The sequence below is a fragment of the Lutzomyia longipalpis genome, chromosome 2 (assembly GCF_024334085.1).
Source record: "Lutzomyia longipalpis isolate SR_M1_2022 chromosome 2, ASM2433408v1".
NCBI classification, from domain to species: Eukaryota; Metazoa; Arthropoda; class Insecta; order Diptera; family Psychodidae; genus Lutzomyia; species Lutzomyia longipalpis.
Window position 1 is genome coordinate 13,412,750 of NC_074708.1, and position 22,741 is coordinate 13,435,490.

Genomic DNA, 22,741 nt, shown 5'->3' on the forward strand with positions numbered 1-22,741 from the left:
GAATATCGTCAGAAATAAGTCATTAAAGGTCAGTAAGATGAAAAATCAATCATTTTTTCTATCATCAAAAACTAATTAAAATGGCATATAAATGCATTAAAATGATTGTTTGAAAGTGAGTAAGTAGTTTTAAAAGCTTTTTTGGGCAGAAAAATCTCATTTATTATAAGAAAATATACTTTCAATTTCTTCCTTAACAACGTCAGTATACCGTAAGAAAGCACAAAATTTCTGACCCTCCATCAACTTTGGCCAAAATTCCTGCCGAAATCTCAACGTCAGAATACCGTAAGTACACTTACCTTCCACCAACCTTTGGTGTTGAGGGAGAGACAGAAAGAGAAAGACTGCATGGGATATTTCTTTTTTGTATTTCTGCACTCTTCTTTTGACCTTTGACAGGCGTTTGTTTTGGTTTAGGTTTTTCACGATTTTCTCGAATAAATCAATAAAAATGAGCAATATGATCAATGAAATCATTAAGGGAGATCATAATGAGGGTGCGCCAGGTTTTGTTCATTAAGAAATTCGTCATTTATTGCCGCAATTTGAGTATTTCGCGCATGTCATATAACAATAGGGAAGAATGCTTATGCGGATGACCAAAATTGTGCGTAGGTGTCTTGGAAGACCTTCTCTGAAATTCACTAAGGGAAAAGGAGCGTTCAAAAAGGGACATCCGAACGTAAGGAAATCCGCATAGAATTTCTTAAGATTCAAATGTAAACCTATCTCGTGCACAAAATTAAGAATAATTAATCTGTTTTCTTTTCAATAAAAAAGATCACAAATTTTTTTTTTATTAGACACATAAGATTATTTGATAGAAATGATTTTTATCAATTTATGGCAATATTTTCCTACAGTTTATTTTAAGCTTTTTTTTCTAGAATAAGAGAAAAAATACATTATGGGCATATAATATGTATTGCATAAACTTTAATTGCCGATTCTTACATTTTTCTTTTCAAAATAAATAAAGGTCCTTAAAAACCCTAAATTATTCCCAGGTATGCAATTTAATTGAGCTTGCTTTGCAGTTTACAAGGGTTGTTCTGCTTATCTCTTAAATGTTTATTGCAGGCTTGCAGGTCATAATCCATATAAGACAAAATGTATTAGGCTGTTTTCATTTTGGGTACATACTTTTAAAGAAATACTTCTGAGAAAATAGGTTCGGTAAAAACTTATTTTGCTTGAAGATTAAACAATATTTAATTTGATCGCATTTAATATGTTTTCGTTTTACATAAAATAATTTACTAATGCACACTTTGCTTTTTGATATACAAATATATATGATACCTATTCAAAAATATAATAGTTTATTAAAAAAAAAAGCTCTTTTTCCTCTACATTATATATCATTTATCTGTTCATTTTAACGTTTCGGTCAAATACAATATATGTGACAAAAATTTTTAAGCTACGAGATATGGCGTAGATTTAAGTGTCCGGGAGTATCAATAAATTTTATAGCGAAATTCAGGATATTTAATTGCTTTTGAATCAAGCCGGGTCAGCATTTTAAGCAATAGGAAGGATGTCTAAGACATTTTAAATGAGTAGTAAAGACAAAATCTTTTTTCTATCATCAGAAATATTTCAAAAATTTTTATAAAAAATAATTAATTTTGAATGAAAGGTCCATTTTAGGTTCTTTTTGACTTATTTGCGACGGTAAAGTATTTCGGCATATAAATTTGAGATATAGGAAATTTCGAAAAAAAATTATAAATATTCCTTGTAAAATATACCATATTAATAAATATGGTATATCGGTAGGGAAATAGAGAAGACACCATTATCCTATGCTACCATGTATGCTAGAGAGAGAAATATGTTTGGGAAATTTTTTTTGAGATGCCATGTCAAAAATTTCCCTTTTTGGTCTCAAATTTTAAAGGTCAGTACAACGTAAGAAAAAGGTCAGAAATTTCTTCCAATAACGTTATTCTGACGGTGTACTGACTTTCAACGTGGGTCTTTTTTATTCCCCATTATCACGTAAAATGACTTATTTTTGACGAATAATCAACGTTATTCTAACGATCATTTTCGGCACATTAGACCTTATAATGACCTTTTGTGCCAACTGGGTTGTGTTCCACGCCAGGGATGTTTCGATTGTCTACACTTTTTAGCTTTTTTCTGGCTGAACGATTTTATTGATTATGCTATTTGAATATTTTATTTTGCATAAAAGAATTTATAAAAAAGTTATTTTTATGCAGGATTCTTTAATAAAAACCGTTTTTCACTGTTTTAAATAAGTTTTAAGAAACGGAATTAAGAATTTTCAGATAAATTCGTCACTTATTCAGCAATTTGTCGACAAAAACTCGGCAGTTTATGAATAAAACCCCGAGAAAATCTACATTTTTTGCCCAATTAGCTATTTTAAAAACATTATTTATATTTTTCAAGATTATGCTGTATATTTACATAGAAATAACGTGTTCAAATAGACTTTTATCTGCAAAATATCATCGTTATATCTGTAGATAATCCGCAGAAATTATCATATGAAAAAAGTGTAGACAATCGTATAAATCAAACCCCTGATTTTGCAAAGAAAACATCTTAAAAGCTACAGTTGCAAATCACAAAAATAAAACAAATAAATTGTGAACAAATATAAAAAGAAAATAAAAAGCATGCTTACGGATACAAAATTAAAGTCGTCGCTAGCAACATTTGCAACACAAGAGGGGGATGTTGATGGCACGGCGGCTGCTGGTGTGCTCGGGGCCGTCGCTGGCACCGCCGGCGGAACACTGGCACTCACAGCTTGAGCACCGGCCGCGGCTGCGGCGCCGCTCAAGAGATAGTGCAACACGTGCTCACCCGCCGTGTCCACGCCCGCAGTCCCACCCGGGGCCACATTTGCTGCAGTTGGGGAAGAAACACTCACCCGCTTGTGATTGTCCGGTAAATTGAGGTAACATTCGTTGTCAAATCGAAATTGCGACTGTGATAAGAGGTCGAGAGGTCATTGGCGCGTTTTTTTGCAAACACATAAAATTATATTTTGCGTGTGTTTTTTATGGTGATTTTTGTTGTTCAAAAAAACCGTGAGAATTCACACACATAGAAAGTTGAATTGTCATTTTTTTTGTACAAAAGTGCAGCATGAAATAAGGTGAATTTTTTGTTGTATATTTTTTATACATTTAATTTGGATAATTAAAAAAATATATATAAATAATTGAAAAGAAAATAAAAATGAAAATTTAATTAATACTCTTGTCTTACCTTATAACCTGGACCTAGTCTGTGCATAGCACAAATTTGCTGTGTTGTGAGCGCTTCACTGAATAAGTAAATTGCTGCCATTTGACCACAGAACACCCGCTCTTCGTCCACTTCGGGCGTCGCCCCAATGTAGCACTTATCGAATGGCTATCCCGGGTAAACGAGATTGAAGGGGGAAATTAGTAAAATGTTTAGCATGTCGCAGCATTTTGGGGGGCATCTGCACTGATTGCATTAATCGTCAAAAAGGTTTAAAAGCATGCTGCTGCTGATACTCACGTCGTTTGTGGAGACAAACCACGCCATTTCCGTACTTGACGCTAGTTGTCCATTGACCAGGCACTTGATTTCGCTCTTTGTCCAACGATTGTAAATATACACGATCGCAATCATATACCACTGTTAAGAGGAAAAAGAAGTGCAATTTAGAAAATTAAGAGATTAATTAGAACTAGGGGTAACTGGGGTAAAATGGTGAATCGGAAAAAAATAATAATAATTAATATCTCAAGAAGCAATTGGAGCTAATCTCTCTAATCTTCTCAGTAGTTGCACTTTATGCCCCTGCCTAAGCATAGAAAGTTTCATAATAATTGATCCAATATTTTGGCTTTTATTTGAAAAACAAATTTTTCAAACCTCAAAGTTATTTTGATCTCTCAACTACAAATAAAGTTTTGGCGAAACTCTCTGTAATTTTTTGATCCAAATGCATTTTTAGACAGAGAAACTATTGCTAAACACGAATCTAATCTGAATTTTCCATAAAAATTTTCCGAGTTTTCCCGTAGAACACTGATAGTAAAAAGTACCCCTAGGGGTAAAATGGTGAATTTGGTGTTTTCTTAAAATAACTTTAAAAATTTTTCTTAATCAGTATAACCATTATATACAATTTAGGATGTTTGATCACTCACTATTACCAATTTTTATAAACTATAAAAATTAAAAATGCAATTTTTTAAATTTAACGTTTTTTATATTTTTGTATTTTTTTTATTAAAAAAAGTTTTAACTGGTACACAAATATCTCATTCTCAATAGATATTATAGTGCCTTGCTAAAATAATTTCATTAAATTAAGATTAGCGAACAAAAAACGCAATTAACCATTTTACACCAGGATTTTTGGAACAGGCAAATGTGGAAGGGTTTGGAAAATGGTCTGAAAAAGCATTTTCCCGTGGAGATAGAGAAAAATCGTCTGAGACAAAGTTGTAGACCGGAAAATTTGCTATACGATAATCTCAAATATTTCCACGGAACTCAGGAAAAATTATCTCCCAAAAATTCACCGTTTTACCCCAGGTTCGCCTAAATTCTTCCTAAAAAATTCTTTCATTTACAAGAATTCTAAATTACCTACAAACATGGAACAATTTTTTTTTAAATTATTAGATTAGAATAGATATTAATTAACGCAAAATCTTGTTTTTCCTCTATGAAAAACCCCGGGGAGCATCTTTTTTATTAAAATAAAAGTTTTTTTTAAACCCTGCTATTATTTCAAAGTCCTGATTAATTTTTCTCCTCACAAAACACCCCCATTAACAAAAAAAAAACTAATATTTCCCAGGAAAATGAAACCCTTTGTCAACTTTTCTGTATTGAGCATGCACAAGCCCCTAAATTGCCAATTCCGAAATACTTCGGGAGATTGTTTTGCCAGTTTTCTCGGAATATTTTGCATCAACAGAAACCCTGGTTCATTTATGATTTTATCCTGGAGGGTACATTCCAAAAAGCTCTTCTACATCCAGAAAATTTCCCACGTGAATTGTATTTCAGAACAACACAATGGGGGGGTTCTGTGGGTACTAACGGGGGATGATGTGGTGTGTATCGAAATTTTAAGAGAATACTGCAGATGCGGACTCACCTTTCTCGGTTGAAATTCATATTTGACACAATGCTGAAAGCCCTTCCCTTTGACTTTCATTGATGTTAACACCAGACAATTGCCGACAAAGTGCGCTGTGTATCCAACACCTTTGGATGTTTTGAAGCTGCAAAAAAAAGAACGGGATGAGAGATAACCCATTAAAATATCGCTTAATTAAGGCACACAGACTAACAATGGGCCCCCGCAGCAGATAGGTGAGAATGCAAATACAAAGGAAAGGGCGAACCTTTCAGGTGAGAAAAAAAATTCTCCCTAAACCTCTCTATCTACTATTTTCCATGTCACTTGATCCTCTCTCCCATCGCCATTCTCTTCTGACCTTTCGGCGATATGGGGGTATCTCGGGAAATTTTTTTTTCAACACACGGAAATGAACGACCAGATTAATTTTCCACCCCTATGTCAACACAAAAAGTGAATATTTTTACACGGACAAGATGAGTTTTTAAAATAGTCCACTTGATGGGGATGGATTTTTTTTTACTCTCTATTCTGTACCACTTATACCCCCTGCCCTGGTAGAACAATATATAGATATATAAATTTTTGTGGGTAAACGACAACACAAAAATCACTCAATCGTTTTCATTATTGGTTGTGACAAGGATCATGGTTTTTGTTCAAATTTCCCGTTGACATTGCCTCCTCCATCATCCACTCCACATGGGTCTCTCCATTATTATTTCTTCCCCATCCACCCGCCCCCCCCCCCCTCGAAACCATCTTTCTCCATTTCAGTCACCGAGTGATAAGTGGATGAGTCTCTGTTGGGAAAAATTTTGGGATGTCACGGGGGAATTGTCAGCAGTGGAGGACAAATGGTTTTCACCGCGGGGGAATGAAAGAATTGGAGCTTTTAATAATTCAAGATGAAAAAAAAATCCAACAGATGAAGAAATTTCAACTAAGGAGGAATTTTTCTTGGAATTTCCTAATTTTGTAGGTATTTTTGGATTTTTCATGAAAATTTAAAAATAAAGCTTTAAAAAACAAGCTCACGATTCCCTTGACTATCGCATTTGCATTAGATTTATTTTGTTGAAATGTTGTCCAGTAATTTGACACAAAAAGACAAGAAAAAGCTTTCCATTTTCCCTTCACCTATTAATTTAAATTCCAACCTCCCTTTTGCCCTTCTCCCCCCACGTAAAAGACTCAAAATATATACACACCGACCACCCCCTCGGGATAAATTAAAAACACCAAGTGAGAAATTTACAATGGGAATTGAATTTTCCGAGAGTGGAGTGGAAAATTTATTGTTTCAATTAATCAAATAACAGAAACAAGGAAGGGCAAGTTTATCCATCCACCACAATTCTCACTGTGGCTCCCAAATGCTATAAACAATATCATATTTCACACAACAATCTGACTCTTCTTTTCTTCGCTACTGTGAGGGGCATTTCAGCAATTTTCTCACCAGGAGGTTATAGGGGGAGCGGTATTATGTATACATACATATGGGAAAAGCCCCACAGGAGCTTTTAATGATTGAAGAAATGAGAAGAGTGAGAAGTGAACAAGTCAAATAAATAAAAGAAAAATAAATACTTACCAGTAGAGATATGGCTTTTCTCGTTCAATATTCACAGAATTGATGGGATCCAATCGGAACCACGTTGTGAATGTGAAGCCATTTTCGTACGGCCATTTAGCTAACGGTGGCAGGACAATAGCCTTTTGTATTTTTCATCATCATTTTCCGCACATACACACCAAGTGTGGGAGAGAGAGATTGAATATATTGAACATCGTGGGTGATGAAAGAAATGGAAATAAAATCACAATAAGTCACAATAATAATGATGTTGTAATTGATAAAGCAATTTTCTCCATCCCCAAAAAAATTATATTATTTGTGTGATAGAAATAAAAGGCAATTCATCAATAATTTACTGCTTTTATCGGTGTAAATGGGGGAAAACTATTCAATGTAAGTATGTATGTAACACTAATTTAATAATTTGCAACATATTTTATAGGATTTTCATGGATTTTTCGTGAATAGCATAAAATGGGCAATGTTAGAGCATCATAAGTGTCTCTATATGAGTTAATATTCCACTTTGAAGGAGTTTTAGCACGTACCCACACTTCCTTCCGACAACTATTTAATCGTTCTGCACGCTGAGAAAATTACACTTTGACTCATCAGAAAGTTTACACCTACAAAATATCCTTTTCCTCCACCACCATAAACCCAGCCGCAGGGAATTTTCCCAACCAAAACTCTCTCTTTGTATATATTAGTCAATTTGCTCCCATTTGGATGTCTTAATATTCTAACTAGAAGGTGTGGGGGCAGTGTCTTACAAATAATTCCTCTGTATCCTTAAGAACAGAGTAGAATACAAGATTTAAGAAAAGTTCAATAGATTTTTAATTTATTTAAAAGAAATAATTAATTGTCTTAACTTTTTACGAGCTTTTTACAACATATCCTTTTATTAATTTTGTTTTTGCAAATCCAACAATAATCTAGAATCTAGAATCTTTGCAAATCATACAAAACGTAAGATATTTCATTGAGAAAATTCCTATTTTCCAATCTTACCTGGGAGAAATACCTAAATCCCCTTAATCAATTTAATTCATTGCCCTTACCTAAATCTCAAGTTTGTTTCCCGGAAAATAAGTTTGCGCACGGGTGAGGACGAAAATATTATCCTCTCGCATTTCAGCAGTCAACAATTCCCCCCGTGCTCAAGATGTGTTGTATGAAATAATCCAATTTAAGAAATTCTTCTCGACTGTGAGAAGCCAAAATGAAATATCCAACAACTCATGGAAACTTATGTTAGCAAGATAGCAACTTTTGCGATATGACGGCACTTTGCTGCCGCACACACATAACTTGTTCGTTCTCAAAAAGGGAAGTCAGTTTATTTGCCAATGGGGGTTGCACCGAGGAAAGGTACACACAGCATATACCCAAACTCACTTGTAATTTTATATTTATGTGAATATATGTGATTTTAACGAGCTTCTTATATCACCCTTTATTAATTGGAATTACACGGTGTTTGCCAAGCAAGTTGCCAATTTTGTAGGCAGAGTGGTGCGCAGAACAAAGTAGCAGATGTTTTCCTTATACTATTCATTCATACTTTATGTTAATGCTGCATAATTTATCTGGATTATTCGTTTATTATTCTCCCCTCTTGACTTTCCTGTGCCCCCCCCCCATACCTTTCTCATTTTTTTCCTTTTAATTCTCATCCACTTTCTTCTTTATTGAGAAATTTTCCATGTCAAAGTTTTCCCGGAGACTCTCATACACCGAGAATCCTTTGAAAATCATATAAAAGAGATCCTTTAGAAGTTTAATCCGCACTAAATGAGACTAAATACTTTATTCTCTACCTTTTTGCATTAAAGGGATCTTTATAGCGTTCATCAAAATGCTGTAAATGACATATAAAAATGATTTATAGAGAAATTACTTTGTAAAAAGTTCGTGAAATTTTGTGATTTATATGTGCTTTTGTTATGAGAAATTTTATAAAATCATTGGCATTAACATAACTTTGTTAAATTGCAAAATGTGTCATATATTCATCTCGCAAAATTATATTTTTCTCCTCTACTTAATAACATAATAAAAGTTACTCCAAAGTGCAATCGCAGAAAGGAAATAAGTACACTGTAAGTTTATGATTTAAATTACAAACTCACAGAATCCATTAAAAAATTTACATTACACAGCAATTTAATCTCAAAATGGTGTTTGCATCCATTTATTTGCATCCCTTTATCCATCCCTTAAGGTAGCTTTCGCATTATACCTTTGCATTACACTACGAAATACAAAATCTAACGACTGAATAATTAAAAGTTTTATACGTTGTGCGAAAAAAGAGTTTATTTTCACTCCCACCGTGCACTTTATCTTGTTTTTAATTAAGTCTGTCACACCTTTTACTCAACAGCTAATATCCATCTTTCTGAAAATTCTCACGGAGAGTGGATAGTGTGGGTGACGTGGTGGAAATTCGATGAGGAAAGGTGTTTTCCAGGAGATACGAGTAAAAGCTCGGTAAATTAACTGTCAAACATTTTTTTGATTGATTAATATAAGTTTCTTGTGTTGCAATAATTCGATCTGTTGAAAGTTTGATGTTTGAAATTGAAGAAAAAAATATACGAGCGGAGTAAAGTAAATAGAATGCACCAAGGAGTAAGTAATAATTCTCTCAGTTGACGTGTATAGCTCATAAATTAAATATGTCCCAAGATCCGAAGCGCAATATATCAACCTAACCACCTTTTTAAAGCTCTCTAAAGCGCCCTGAGAGACATAATTCACGAAAAATGCGAGCTGTTTTACACCCCCATCCATTTTTCATAAAGTTTTAAAATATAATTTTTATTATTAATTATCCCAAATTTGATGGCAAGTTTGGGGATCGAACAACAAAGGCCCCCCTCTTCAGGAAGTAAATTCCCCTTCTCTCCTTGACTGCTATATAATACACTTCGTGTCCCATATTTTGTGGGTATTTTCAGGTAATTAGACTTCCTCAAAATTTCCCCAATTCAACTTGGATACAGAAGACAAACTTAGTTGGTATACCACAATCGTGGCATACCAAGTATTGTAATCGTCGGAAAAACCGACCATCTCAGATCGGGCTCAAACTTGGTATGAGCACGTTTTAGACATCCCACATTACGAAAATGGTGGTGGAAAATTTTTGATCCGGCCGGCCGGCCGGCCGGCCTCTGCGCCAAACTTTACCTTATAACTCGAGAACAATAACAGATAGAGACTTCCGGTTTGAAGTTTTCTATAGAAATGTGGGTGTAAAATTTCATTTTTTTGCATTTTCAAAATCCAAGATGGCTGCCGTCCGCCATTTTGAACTACCGTTTACCACTTCCCTTATAGCTAGAAATCTGAAATTTTAGTATGTTGTAGAGCTCAGTGAGACGTTTTCATCAATAATTTATACTTGAAAATCGGTCAAGCGGTTTATCAAATATGGCGGCCTAATGCAAAAAGTGTTTTTTCGATATATCTCAAGAACGGCTTGACCTATTTGGACCATCTTGGTATCAAATGAAAGGTTTCAAGAAGCCCTACAATTATTTAGAACATTCCAAGTTCCAAAAACATCCGCAAGAGGCGCTAAAATCAAAAACAAAAATTGCCTAACTTTAAGGGGCAATATCTCCGAACATCTGTTATAGATTTCCTTTAAATTTTGATATATTGTAGCCTGACTCAATACCTATCATCAGTCCGAAAATGAAGAAAATCTATGTCTCCGTTTAGAAGATATAGCGATTTGAAAAATTCTTGAATTTGAAAAGTTCTAAGAGCCATATCTCTTGAACGGTCTGTCCGATTTTGCTCAATTTGGTATCAAATTAAAGGTTTTGCAAAACTCTATAACTTTCCGAAACATCAGAAACCTATAGAACCATTCCTTGTGGACAAAAAGTGCAAAAAACTGTTTTGGTAGAACAAAAATCCGCCATTTTGTGTTCTGGAGGTGACCTTGAAATGTATCGCAATATACATCAGATTATAGCTTATTTCAATAGCTTTCCATAACTAGTCAAGAAATTTCTGTAGGTCTAATAGAACTTAAGATATAAGCATTTTAATCTGACAAATTGCTAAATTTTACAAAAAATCGACTTTGCCTACTAATACTACTCACAAATTAAATTACAACGAATAGACTGACCCATCCGCGTTGTGGTATACCAACTCTAATAACTGGACGCGTTATGATTGACTTTCTCTTTTGGATGGAAAAGCGCGAAAAATTCTTTCTCACCCCACCGACTAACAAACCCAAAGAAACAGGCGCAAAAAAAACATCTCTCGGCTGAAACCCTCATTTCAGAAGCCATTAGAATCGTAATCAGAAAAGACAACTTTGCTCTCTTTCTATGTGTTTCTTCTGGACTTCCTTGTGTGTATTCTTATTTTTTTATACAATTAAGGAACCTTAATTAGTGCCTTTGGTGCTGAATCCTAAAATATTCGTATTTTTATTGTTGCACTCACGCCAATTTCTTTTCATTCGCACCCCTCCCTGATATATATTTCTGCGTGCCACTTTAGAGCTTTTTTTGTACCAAACTCTCAATGGAACAAATCGAGTTTTCTACTTTTGCCATTTAGCAACATTTTTTTTTTGCTTCATTGCAGAAATATCTACGCGCGCAATTTGCCCTGTATATTCCATTTTAATTCAAAACGTAGAAGAAAAAGGAAAATTCGGGGAGATGGAGAAAAGTGCCATGCTGTGAGGTAAATTATTAACTCACCGATCCTTTGCGTCCTGGAAAACTGAAGAAAACATCCGGTCCATTGCGATGTGGCATTTGTCGCAGAACATTCAACAACTTGGCTGAATGCCGTGGCTGTCGCATTCATAAGGAAGAATTCAACAAAAAAAAATTGTTGTAAAAATTGTTTTCACAGCAATGTTTGAGAGAAAAATCGTCTCATTGTGTTAAAATTAAATTTATTTTGAGTGCAACGTAAATAGGAGAAAAAAACTATGTATACACTATACATGAAAAGTAGGTCGGAAAAGGCAAACAAGTCAAGATGAGAATAAACAATTTTGCATTTAATTAAAATCAGCCTCACCCATTTTCCATTCACAGCTTTCATGGCGCCAAACAGGAGTTTCAATTCCTTAACAGTGATACTGTAGCTCGCCAATACGCCCAACATCTCAATAAGTAAGTCTGTGCAGAAGGGAAAAGAATTATTATTAATAATTTACACACATATTTCACCTTTGTCCTGTGAGTTTTTTGGGAGAGTAAAGCACACAAGCAAAAAAGGTTCCTCACAAATTATTAATTAGTTTGAGCACGAGAGAGGCGATGTGATTTTTTGCCACTTTTTGCTCCTTCGCATCTCCTTTTTAATTTTTATACTACAATATCCGAGGAAAATTTCTTATTTTGTCACCCCGGGGATGAAGATTTTATTAAATTTTAACGTAGAATTGGCCCATAAAGATTTTCTTCATCATACTTCAACATTCTTATAAATATAAATGAAAATTTGAAGGGAAAATTTGTGTATGTTACCCTCAGAATACTTTAAAAAAAAATTCTCAGAATACCAAAAATTCTTGAAGCGTCTCTAAGGCTGAGATTTAAATATAACGAATGAGTAGGTAAATGAATATAGTTTAGTCAATTGTATTAACTACTAAACTTACTAAACTGATTTATTAATTGAAAATCGAATGGATTCACTGAAAATTCTCTAAATTGAGTTCATTAAACATTTCAAAATGAAAATATTAAATTTATAAATTAAAAAAAATCTGAAAGGCAGCATGTGAAGCATCAAAAGCGCACCATAACTTCTTCACTTTCTCTCTCCCTCCAATGGACCATAAATTTTCCACCCTGTACTTTTCATCTTTGCACATTCACCCCAGTCCTTCGTTTAAAAAAAAACTCCCTCAGCGCGCGGTTTTATGACTTCAACTCTTGGTAAAAAGTGCGTGTAATGAAGATTGTGCCTTTTCAGTTAAATTAACAGAAACAAAACACTTTGGTGAATTTTACCAAAAATTATTCCCCCTTTGCGTCTCAAAAGTACGTCATAAAGGGACGATATTGTGTCTTTCCATATATAGACAATTTTATACGTTCGTCGCTCTCCCTTTCTTACTGTGAGTGAGTTTTGGCACCCTCCTAACCCCACCCCCATTTGTGGCGTATAAAAGTTGAAATTGTCGAGGAATAAAATGAAATGATTTTGCTACATCCCCTCAGCTGAATCACCCCCTAACGCGACATTTAAAGTTTCGTATATATTTTGGTTTATTCTATTATTGCCATCCATCTCACACCACCCTTTTTCTTCTCTTCCCCCCCCTCCTCAAAGAACCGCGAGAGCAGGGAAATAAATCTAATTAATATATTCTCAATATTTCGTGCCTATTTTCGTGTCTCTACCACCCATCACATCGCTTTTCGCACACGTACTTCTGCCGAACTTAAAGCTCCCTTTAAAGCTCCACAAGGGTGAAAAGCACCCGATAAAGGGAGGGAGGGGAAAAATGTTTGGAGCATAACACTCAAAAATAAATCGATACAACCCAAAATTTGATTGATTTACAGAAGCGCAAAAAATCGCCGATATCATCGTGCGAAATGCAGCGGAAGTAGAAATGGTGTGTATAATAAAATAACAACGCCATTCGATGGCATCCTCAATATCACACAATTTGATCGGCAATTTATAAAAGTCGTTGAGTAAAAAAAAAATATTACATATATTGCCGAGCATATGTTGAGAAAACTTTCGCCTCATATTGCCAAAATACATTTTACACTCCTTCTCATGATGCCATGAGCGAGCACCACTTTCAGGAGACACCGCTATATTGGAAAATATTATCGCAAAATCTTCCCACACCATCTGTAAAAATTCTTCCTTCGCATAGATATTTCTTAAACTAGACGAAGCTTCTTGTATTGGATGCCAAATAAAATTTATAGCCACCCCTCTGAGTGGTGGCTCATTTTTCTCATCCCCCGCGGGGGCAAATGCTGTGGCGCACAAAACCCCTTTTTCCCACGCTAGAAAAGGGGTGTGAAACTGATTGATCTACAAAGAGGAAAAATAGATGGGAAAACACAAATGACTTTTATTTGAGAAAAGTATTTTCTTATGTTCCAATATGAAGGAATTCACTTTGGGAAATTGCATTTCAAACATCACTGAATATCATGCGAAAAACGGGTGTTTCAAGAATGAAAATTCTTTTACAATGTATTGGATTTTTCATACAAAGTAAAGGGAGAAAGTTCTTACAACATTTTCATTATATTTTCTTTATATAAAAATATATATTTTTTAAAGATTTTATGATTTATTTCATATCATTGAACTTAATCTTCATTTTTTTTGCTATCACTGTGCTCTAGTAATTTCCATGATGTATAAAACTGAGATTCAAATATACCCATGTTGTGCTTGAAAGATTTATAAAGAAAAACAAGTTGTTTACACCCAAGAAAGCTTATTAAATAAACAGTCTATATTAACATGAAAATCAATATTCTCTTAATACAAAATGGACAATGAGAAATTTTATTTTGTGGTATTTTTTCATTAAAACGACAAGATAAACAAAAACAATGTTTTGGGTGTATAAATAGCTTCATTATCGATAAAAAAAAACCCCTTTCAAGTGTCTCTATATGTAGCAATTTTAATAATGAAAATATATTTTATTTTTGTTTACAAGCTGAAAATTTTAATAACTCTTCCTTGTTTTCTCAATTAAAGTTTCAAAAAAATGAGTATGATGTAAAAATAACAAAGTTAATCAAAATAAAATATTTTAATATTCTTCCAAATCTGCAAAATTGCAAAAAACTTGTTTAAATTCTGTGTTGTTTTTTCCTAATATTTAAACACTGAAATTATTTAGAAAATTCTTCACAATTGTTAAAAAAAAGGTAAACATTGACAAAACTTTCAACAAACTAAATTTTCCAATGGGGAAAGCTTTTGGGTAAATCCCATTTTGCAGACTTTTAAGCAAAAAGCCCAACCGTGTAGTTTATATTCATAAACACCGAGGGAATTAAATTTATGCACGCCCCGTAGGAGATTTTGCATTTTTCACCAACTCAATTGTTTATATAGGTGCACCCCTTTCTCACGCCCGTGAGTAGAGAATGGGGGGAGGGGCGAGAGGAGCATACACGGAAAAGTTTCTGGAGCAGAGAGGTGGTAAAAATTTGCAGTGGGACATCAAGGAAAACAGGTGTGTGAAAGGGGTAAAGTTGAGCAGAAAAGCCATGCTATGTACACAGCGATATATCAGCATTTTTACCTGCAACAACAGTTTCAGCACGTTGCAATCGCACCAGAACGTGTTCTATTAATCCAACATCTGTGCAGGCCTGCAGATTGCGAACACTTTTTCGCAGGATTGCAATAAATACACTCCATATTTCAGCCTGGAAGAGAAACAGAGAGAGAATTATAGAAGAAGTTTCCAATTAGTAACTGCAAAGACGGTGAAAGACGAAATATTTGAGGTATATATTTGCATAAATAATGCACCACCCTTGCAGCAATTTAATTTAAATTATAAATTTGACATGTGCGCAAATTATTCTCTTTATTATGCAAATTAGGAAACATATAATACTCTCGCGGCATTGAGAATCTTCAATATTCCTCTGCATATTCATCTTGAAGATGTAATAAAATGGAAACTCAATAAGCGAATAAAGGAGAATTTTAGGTCAATTTTCTCGGATTCTCTTTTATTTTATCTACCTACATTACTGTCTTATATAAGACTTTATTTTAAAGGACCATCTATATAATGTAAATACATATAGGGGAACATGGGGCAATTTGTTAATTTTAATTGAGAAATATATTTTCCTTGGTGTACCGAGAAAATATTTTAATTTTATAATGACGACTGTCTTATAGGAAATTTTCCGGGCTACAACTTTGTCTCACACGATTTCTTTCAATCTCAATGGGAAAATGCATTTTCAGTCCATTTTCCGAACCTTGCGATTTAACATTTTGCCCCAGTTACCCCTATGGCAAAAACATAAAATCTCGAAAATTTTGATAAATTTTCAATCAGACTCTTATGACAAATCGAGAGAACTGTACATCTTCCTCAGGTATTTAATGTTCTGGAAAATATTTAATTCTTATTGTAGAGAATCAACTCTCACCATCGCATCGCCTTTAATACTTCAAAATTCAGCAAAAAAATAAATTAAAGCGCCAAGTACTTAGAGCACACCCTACAACATGTCCTACACCCTTTATTAAAATGATTAAAAGATCACGGGTGCGGGAGGTGAAATTCAATTTAACACATTAAAAGAAAATTTTCACGGATTTCACCCTCTGGCTGTTTACGAACATTATTAAATTTCTCATGCCTGTGAGAACATTTTTTCCTCACACTCAACATGGAATTTTTTTTAAACATGAGCTGGAAGCGAGATATGTAATATTAAGCATATGTATATGGAGCACATACACATACACCAAACATAAAAAAAAGCACTCTGGAAAATTAATGTTGAATTTTATATACATATAATTTTTCTTTAATTAATGACCATTCCCCCCGTGTAGGAAATACTTTTAAACTACACCCCATCTCTGTGAGTAATTAGAGATTAACTGCATTTATAATTAGCACATTCCACGGGTGGCTAAAAGTCATTAGGGGTGTACTCCTTGCTATAAATTCTATATGCAATGGATATTGCAGGTTTCAACCCCCCCCCCCATTTCTCCCCCTCGGGCCATTTAATCTTGAGAGTCTCATTTCTTCCACCTCGTACCGGGAGAGAATTGCATTCCGCATCATATCCGGCGGGATGTTGATGCAAAATAGTGTACACCTTAAGCTGGTACACCCCCCGTTCTCCACATCAACCCTCATCAGCGGCATTTTATGTGCGGGTTACGTGCGGGAGTGGCATACGAGATGAATGAAGCCGCGACTTGGTAGCATCTGGCTGTTGTTGATTGCTTAAGGAAATTGAGGAGGAATCTCATCAAGTGCATTAAATGACATTACACTCTCCCCTCAAGTCTTGTATATGCGGAAGATTGGTGAAAAATACTACCCTTAGTTTGAGACAAGTTGCTTTCCCTTTAAACAAAATTGATATTAATCACATTTTCAGACGAAGGCACGAAAAGGCTTCCTCTTTGTGATATTCTTTCCCCACATTGTCATATTTAATGCAATTTTACTCCCTTCGGGTTACATATTATTATAAATTTCAAATTCAATCAATTTCATTAATGGAAATATTATTGATTTCCCGTCAGCACCAATTGAGACATATTCTCCTTGAGAATGTGCAGAAAGGATTGTCACTGCCTCGTCGCATTAAATTTGCATTCTAATTAATTGTACCTACAAGGAAATAGTTTGCTATTATGTGTCTAAATATATATCGACGGAGCCATAATTGAAGTTTATAAATAAAAAATCTTTATTAATAATTTATATGTAAATGAAAATAGTGGAAAAGAATAAATTAAATTGTGACTGGTTTTCATAGAATAGAATATTTTAGAAGTTTTCATAATATTACATAATAGAAAAGCTTTTGAAGCTTAGCATTAGGAGCTTTTTTTTTTAAACAAAGTATTTTACATATTTCCGTTTTTATCTTTGATTTCTACCTATTTTTCAATATAAGATACATTTGTAGGCGTTCTAATTCAATATCGCGCACTTACGGGCTGGGACTGTCGCCCTTTTTCATGCTGTGGAGGAACACAGTCTGCGGTGACGTGTGTTCGCTCTCACAGCATCAGCCCAACTGATCTTTCTCAGTTGAGCTGCAGTCCTCAGCACCGTTATTGGAGAGAGAGGAATTTAGGGAGAGGAGAGGGTTACATTTGACCGTCGAGAGGGCTCTCTTCTCGAATTGGTCAATGCGCTCCTACATTCGGCCATTCTGATCTTGTTGCCGTCCCTTGGCAACTCACAGTGAATAGTAGGAACCCGAGTTAGGAGCTTAGCTCAACTAGCCCGTTTCCTTTAACCCATAACACCGCGAGTCCCAAGGTCCGTTGAACTCAATCAGAACTAGGCGCGAATACCATTAAAATTCCGCAATTTTATGAGCGCTCAGTTCTACTTCCAGAACTGAAAGACAGAACACATCTGTCAGTGGTAGACTCGGTTCTACCCTCGCATCCCTATGATACCTTACACACAGCAGCTTTAACCTATGAGGCCCAAAACCTTCATTGGTGAACCACTATGTGTAAATGATCACTTCGGATTGGATGCTTCACTTGGCATGTCACCCATGCCATCAGTGGCTCGTTTCCACCACAACATCCCTGTGATATTCTTCCACGCACACCAGCTCAACTCATGAGGCCCAGTACCTACAAGAGTCAACTACTATGCGTTGAAAAATATCGGATGTTTATGCACTTTTGATGTCCCTGTTCTGTAGTGCATGTTCAGGCTATTCCTATGGATTTAAAACTCCTACGGTCTTTCCCATATTTGAATTGACTCCCACATGATGTTACCAATGTAACTTGCCTCCGAGTCGATGGGACTTAGACTCACAATCAGTACTATTCCTTACCGTTTGTCATCGCCTTGGGAAACTTCACTCTCAGTCCCTTATGGACGTAACATGCTACCTCATGTCATACTGTGAACTTGTCCTTAGAGTTCATTGCATACGCTTTGGTTAGTGTGTTCCTTTTGCACTTGACATCATGCACACACAATGAGCACATTCTCATACTATTGCTCTTGTCCTTAAGCCATAATTCACTTTTGGCTTATACACACCTTGTCATCAATGAGGATGTTTCTAAGTCACTTTCCACAACATATCCGGTCAGAACTTATAAGCCTTGGCAGAATAGCTTTTTCCTTTGAAATTAGTTGTGAAATTCCCTTTATAATTTCCTTACATCCACGTAGTGTGCTTGTTCTTGCCTCCCCATCCGGCCAAGGCAGGTACCGCCCTAGAAACATTCCATGACCATTTAGAGGCATCCCTGTCAACGCAACAGTTTTAGGGTCCAGAGGAAGGAGAAAGTTTTTCGCATACCACACTACCACGGAATTTCTATACCCCTACACCAACACCTGGAAGAATACTTCTACTCATCACATATCTTGAAAGTCCACTTTCTTTAAGACGACTGTCCAGTGAAACTATATCTACCGCAAGATAAATAAGTCCTAACACCCTCACAACATCATCTAACCATTGACTCATCTATTTCTATTTTTTTATGACAATCAAAGTATTCAACCAGAATGGGGATCTAGCATACTACAAGAACAAACGAGCCTATTGGATTTACTAGACGTCCGCATGAGATACATGGAGAGAAGCCACATGGAACATCAGACCCAGCCTAGTATCAATCCAACTTCCTTATCTGTACCCGACATTGACTTTGCTGATCTTCCTATCGCTGATACCTGATCCAGATGACCCTCTTCTCAATGTTCAATCCATATCAGCTATGCTTATTTTCCGCCACACTACGCACTTGGCGGTTTCAAGTTTGTTGTTGATATTACTCCTGATGTCTGTATAATGGTGCATTCCGTCGCCATCTCTTTAAGCACTTCTTAACCCACCGCTAACCTTTCACTCATGCATGCCATACCAATTCACAGTTGTCGAGAACCAACTGTCTAGTTAGTGTACTCCATTCTGATCCCCCTAAAGAATTGCGGATTCACAGCCACGAGTCTTCTAGATTCTGAACCCCCTTAAGAGTTGCGAATTCACAATCGCAAATCTTCAAGACATACTCATAGAACTGACTGTATGCTCGAATGAGTCAACTGAACTCCTTTCATACTCTCCGGATATTTGATTTCTTCGTGACCAAAGCCATTGTGTTGTGGTAGTTTCTATATCACAGAATTACATCACAATTCATCCGGCATCCCGCAGAATAATTACATATTCTTGGCTATCAACTATCCACGCGTATCACATACGCAGAGCCATTTGTAAAGATTGAAATAATGGTATCAATCCATTGACGCTACAACTTTCCGCAAATAATTCTTCTCTAATGCCACAGCAATTCCTGAGACTCCGCTGAGTTCATTTCCGTGACCACGTAAACCTTTTGGAAGCTCATCATCGTGATTTTACCTTATCTCCAACTGACACGCCATATTTTGGATATTTTCCGAAACGTAACGGGACTGTAACAACTTCCTATCAGGAGAGACAAGTACGATGAAATTGGAGGAAATTGTTGAACCAGAATATCTTGAGATAAGGATTAATCACTCCATTCCGGATGAACACCGGAAATTTAATCCCATCGTTAGTAGTCATACATAGGCAGAACACCATACGATTCAACCAGAGGACAAATCAGAGAAAATATCCAAACTCACAAGGCAAAACAACAGCCGAAATTTTAAGGAATTCTCTGATTTGCTTCCCACTGAAAGCTGAGATAGCCCCCTAGATATCCGAAATCAGTTACTTGTCTTATGGTTAATTATTCTAAAACTGATTTGTTATCCGACAAATCTTCTTACTGCTATATTTTAATCGTTCTCATTCGGCTCATTCACTGCCTATGATTAGTACTTAAGTTTCTAAATTTCATTTATCGATTTGTTAGTCTTGCCATAAGGTCACTAGTAATTTATTACAATAATAGAAACTTATTTCCGGCATTAAATATGACCTTATGTAGCACGTAACTTTATTACGGAGAAATAATAAGGAACGAACTCACCGAACATTCCCTTTTGCTTATCTCTCCATCACAAACTGCCTGTAGCTACGATGACTCTTTAGTGCGCTTCTTATTGAGACGACACAGTCTCCTACTGCTGCCTCAAGAGGTCCCTAGAAAGAAACATCTAAAGCGGAGAGCAATCAATTTTCGTAATTTCATTAGCAGTGCCTGGATCATCAACTGCTCTCATCACACACCACTCACACTGGGGCCCCTCATTCACTCAACATTCACACTTATACTTCTCTATTTTTGGAATTTGGTGGTGATTCTTCTTCCGTTTAGCATTGGGCGACTTGGGCCCGTGTAAATCCACACCAACCGACACACTTTTGTGGAAGAGATTGCAAGCAATATTGATAAATTTTCTTGATGTTTTCCCTTTCTCGTGCTCCCTGTAGATTTCGCGTTGAGTAACTGCGGCTTTTCTCTGATCTTTCAAGAAGAGCAATTCCTTCCTTCCTCAGAGGCATTTCCAACTGTCAGAACGCTGATTCGGAAGGCTAATTTACGCTGATCCACCATGCGGGAAACCACCGCATCCTGAAATGCTCCAGTACAACACCAAACAGATACCTTCCACGGATTTGTTCTTATGGTGCTTCACTTCTTTTATCATCAAGAGGGAACCACCTCTTATTTCCACAAAATGAGGCGGCTAAATACTCCAACGGCAGATTTTCCCGATTTTCCTAATGTCATTCGCCGTATTTCCTTAGTATGCCGCATTAGTTCGTGAAAAATATCACTTTTCACCTCCCACGCAGCGTTACATCTTCCCAGCAGCTTTCATCCGAGCCCCACGTGTACATTTGCTGCGGGGGTTCATCAATTTCAACGCGCCTGCACGTATATAACCGCACCTACTGGAACGCTGCACTTCTCACAGGACTTTACGGATTTCATCCTCTTGTTTACCTCCACACGGGAATGTCTACCGTCTTCCTAAAAGAAATAAATATACTTCTCTGTAGTGTCACAATTTCTTCTTTCAGTTTTCCTCTCCTTCATTGCGTTTATCTCTCAGTTCCCCGTGGGAAGATGCGCCTAACTTCGTCCATCCGGGTACTCGTGAAGATATATCTGTTATTCTTACAGCGATTTTCCGCTGCTCCCTATCATTAGACTCGAGTTAAAGATGCTCATCCACCTGAGAAGTCTCAAGGTCACTCGCCTGCAAATAACAACAGGGAATCTTCCTCGAATCATCCTTTGTTTCGCGAACATCATTCTGCAGTCGATCCGCCGGCCTCCCAGTTACGTAAATCATCACTTGAAGCACCAGATCATGCTGCAATTGTCCGGATATTGTCAGCATAGCACCCTGAAGATGTACGGGAACGAAATCTCTTTTGTTGACCTCATCACTCACGCACCATTCGCTCTCGGTAACGTCCTACACTTCCCAGTCCCCAGATGTAGCTTGGAAATCCTCATAGCGTCTCACATCGCGTTGTCTTTTTATTCACACTGTTGATCATCCGGAACTCCCACGGACGTACAATAAAATTGCATGATTTCCTTCTGAGCACACTCTAAAGCCAGAAATCCATGGTATTCCCGGACGGGACACACGCAGCATCCTGTTTAAGGATCATTTCCGCCTCCACGGGCACATCCAGCAATCTTCAGTGACAGCCAAAGGGATCAACACTAATTTTTCAGCCCCCCCCGGAGAACTGCTGCTTCTGGATCCACCACAGCGGCACTTCACTGTTTTTCTCATTATTGATTTATGATTATTTTCTTTTTTTTTTTTTACACACTTCGCCACAAGACGTGTATTTTCACGTGAAATACACCCGCGGAAATCACTTCCGGGAGCCACGTGCTGCCTTTTGTGGCTCACAACAGTCACTTAATGGCATTTTTAAGCCAGAATTCCATTCAATTTCTTGGAATTCTTGCGGCCGCCATTTTGTCTCCCGTATTTCACACTATTTTCGGCACTTTTTCACTTTGTGATCGCGGATTTAATCCCACTTCTGATATGTAGGCGTTCTAATTCAATATCGCGCACTTACGGGCTGGGACTGTCGCCCTTTTTCATGCTGTGGAGGAACACAGTCTGCGGTGACGTGTGTTCGCTCTCACAGCATCAGCCCAACTGATCTTTCTCAGTTGAGCTGCAGTCCTCAGCACCGTTATTGGAGAGAGAGGAATTTAGGGAGAGGAGAGGGTTACATTTGACCGTCGAGAGGGCTCTCTTCTCGAATTGGTCAATGCGCTCCTACACATTAAATAATTTATTAAACAAATAATTATATAGCTAGAGGGAACCTATTTAAACTTTCAATATTGAGTTATATTTATTT

At 36.3% G+C, this 22,741-nt stretch overlaps 1 protein-coding gene and 1 long non-coding RNA gene across 21 annotated transcripts in view; both read right to left on the reverse strand.

The window, feature by feature from the left end:
* LOC129790762 (neurobeachin) overlaps window positions 1-22,741 on the reverse strand; it is a 165,908-nt gene that overhangs the window by 33,331 nt on the left and 109,836 nt on the right. For 14 of the 20 annotated variants that reach the window (XM_055828464.1, XM_055828466.1, XM_055828454.1 and 11 more), the window contains 8 exons: window positions 14,998-15,124; window positions 11,772-11,872; window positions 11,444-11,539; window positions 6,717-6,838; window positions 5,135-5,261; window positions 3,535-3,654; window positions 3,256-3,402; window positions 2,666-2,971 (listed from right to left, as the gene is read on the reverse strand). In XM_055828464.1, the coding sequence (XP_055684439.1) occupies window positions 2,666-2,971; window positions 3,256-3,402; window positions 3,535-3,654; window positions 5,135-5,261; window positions 6,717-6,838; window positions 11,444-11,539; window positions 11,772-11,872; window positions 14,998-15,124 (1,146 nt within the window). The remainder of the gene's footprint in view (window positions 1-2,665; window positions 2,972-3,255; window positions 3,403-3,534; window positions 3,655-5,134; window positions 5,262-6,716; window positions 6,839-11,443; window positions 11,540-11,771; window positions 11,873-14,997; window positions 15,125-22,741) is intronic. The other 6 variants (XM_055828458.1, XM_055828467.1, XM_055828457.1 and 3 more) reach the window with 1 other exon arrangement.
* Window positions 17,373-21,696, reverse strand: LOC129790771 (uncharacterized). The gene is made up of 2 exons (XR_008750611.1): window positions 21,652-21,696; window positions 17,373-21,600 (listed from the first exon to the last, which is right to left on the reverse strand). It is a non-coding gene; the product is annotated as an uncharacterized LOC129790771 (long non-coding RNA).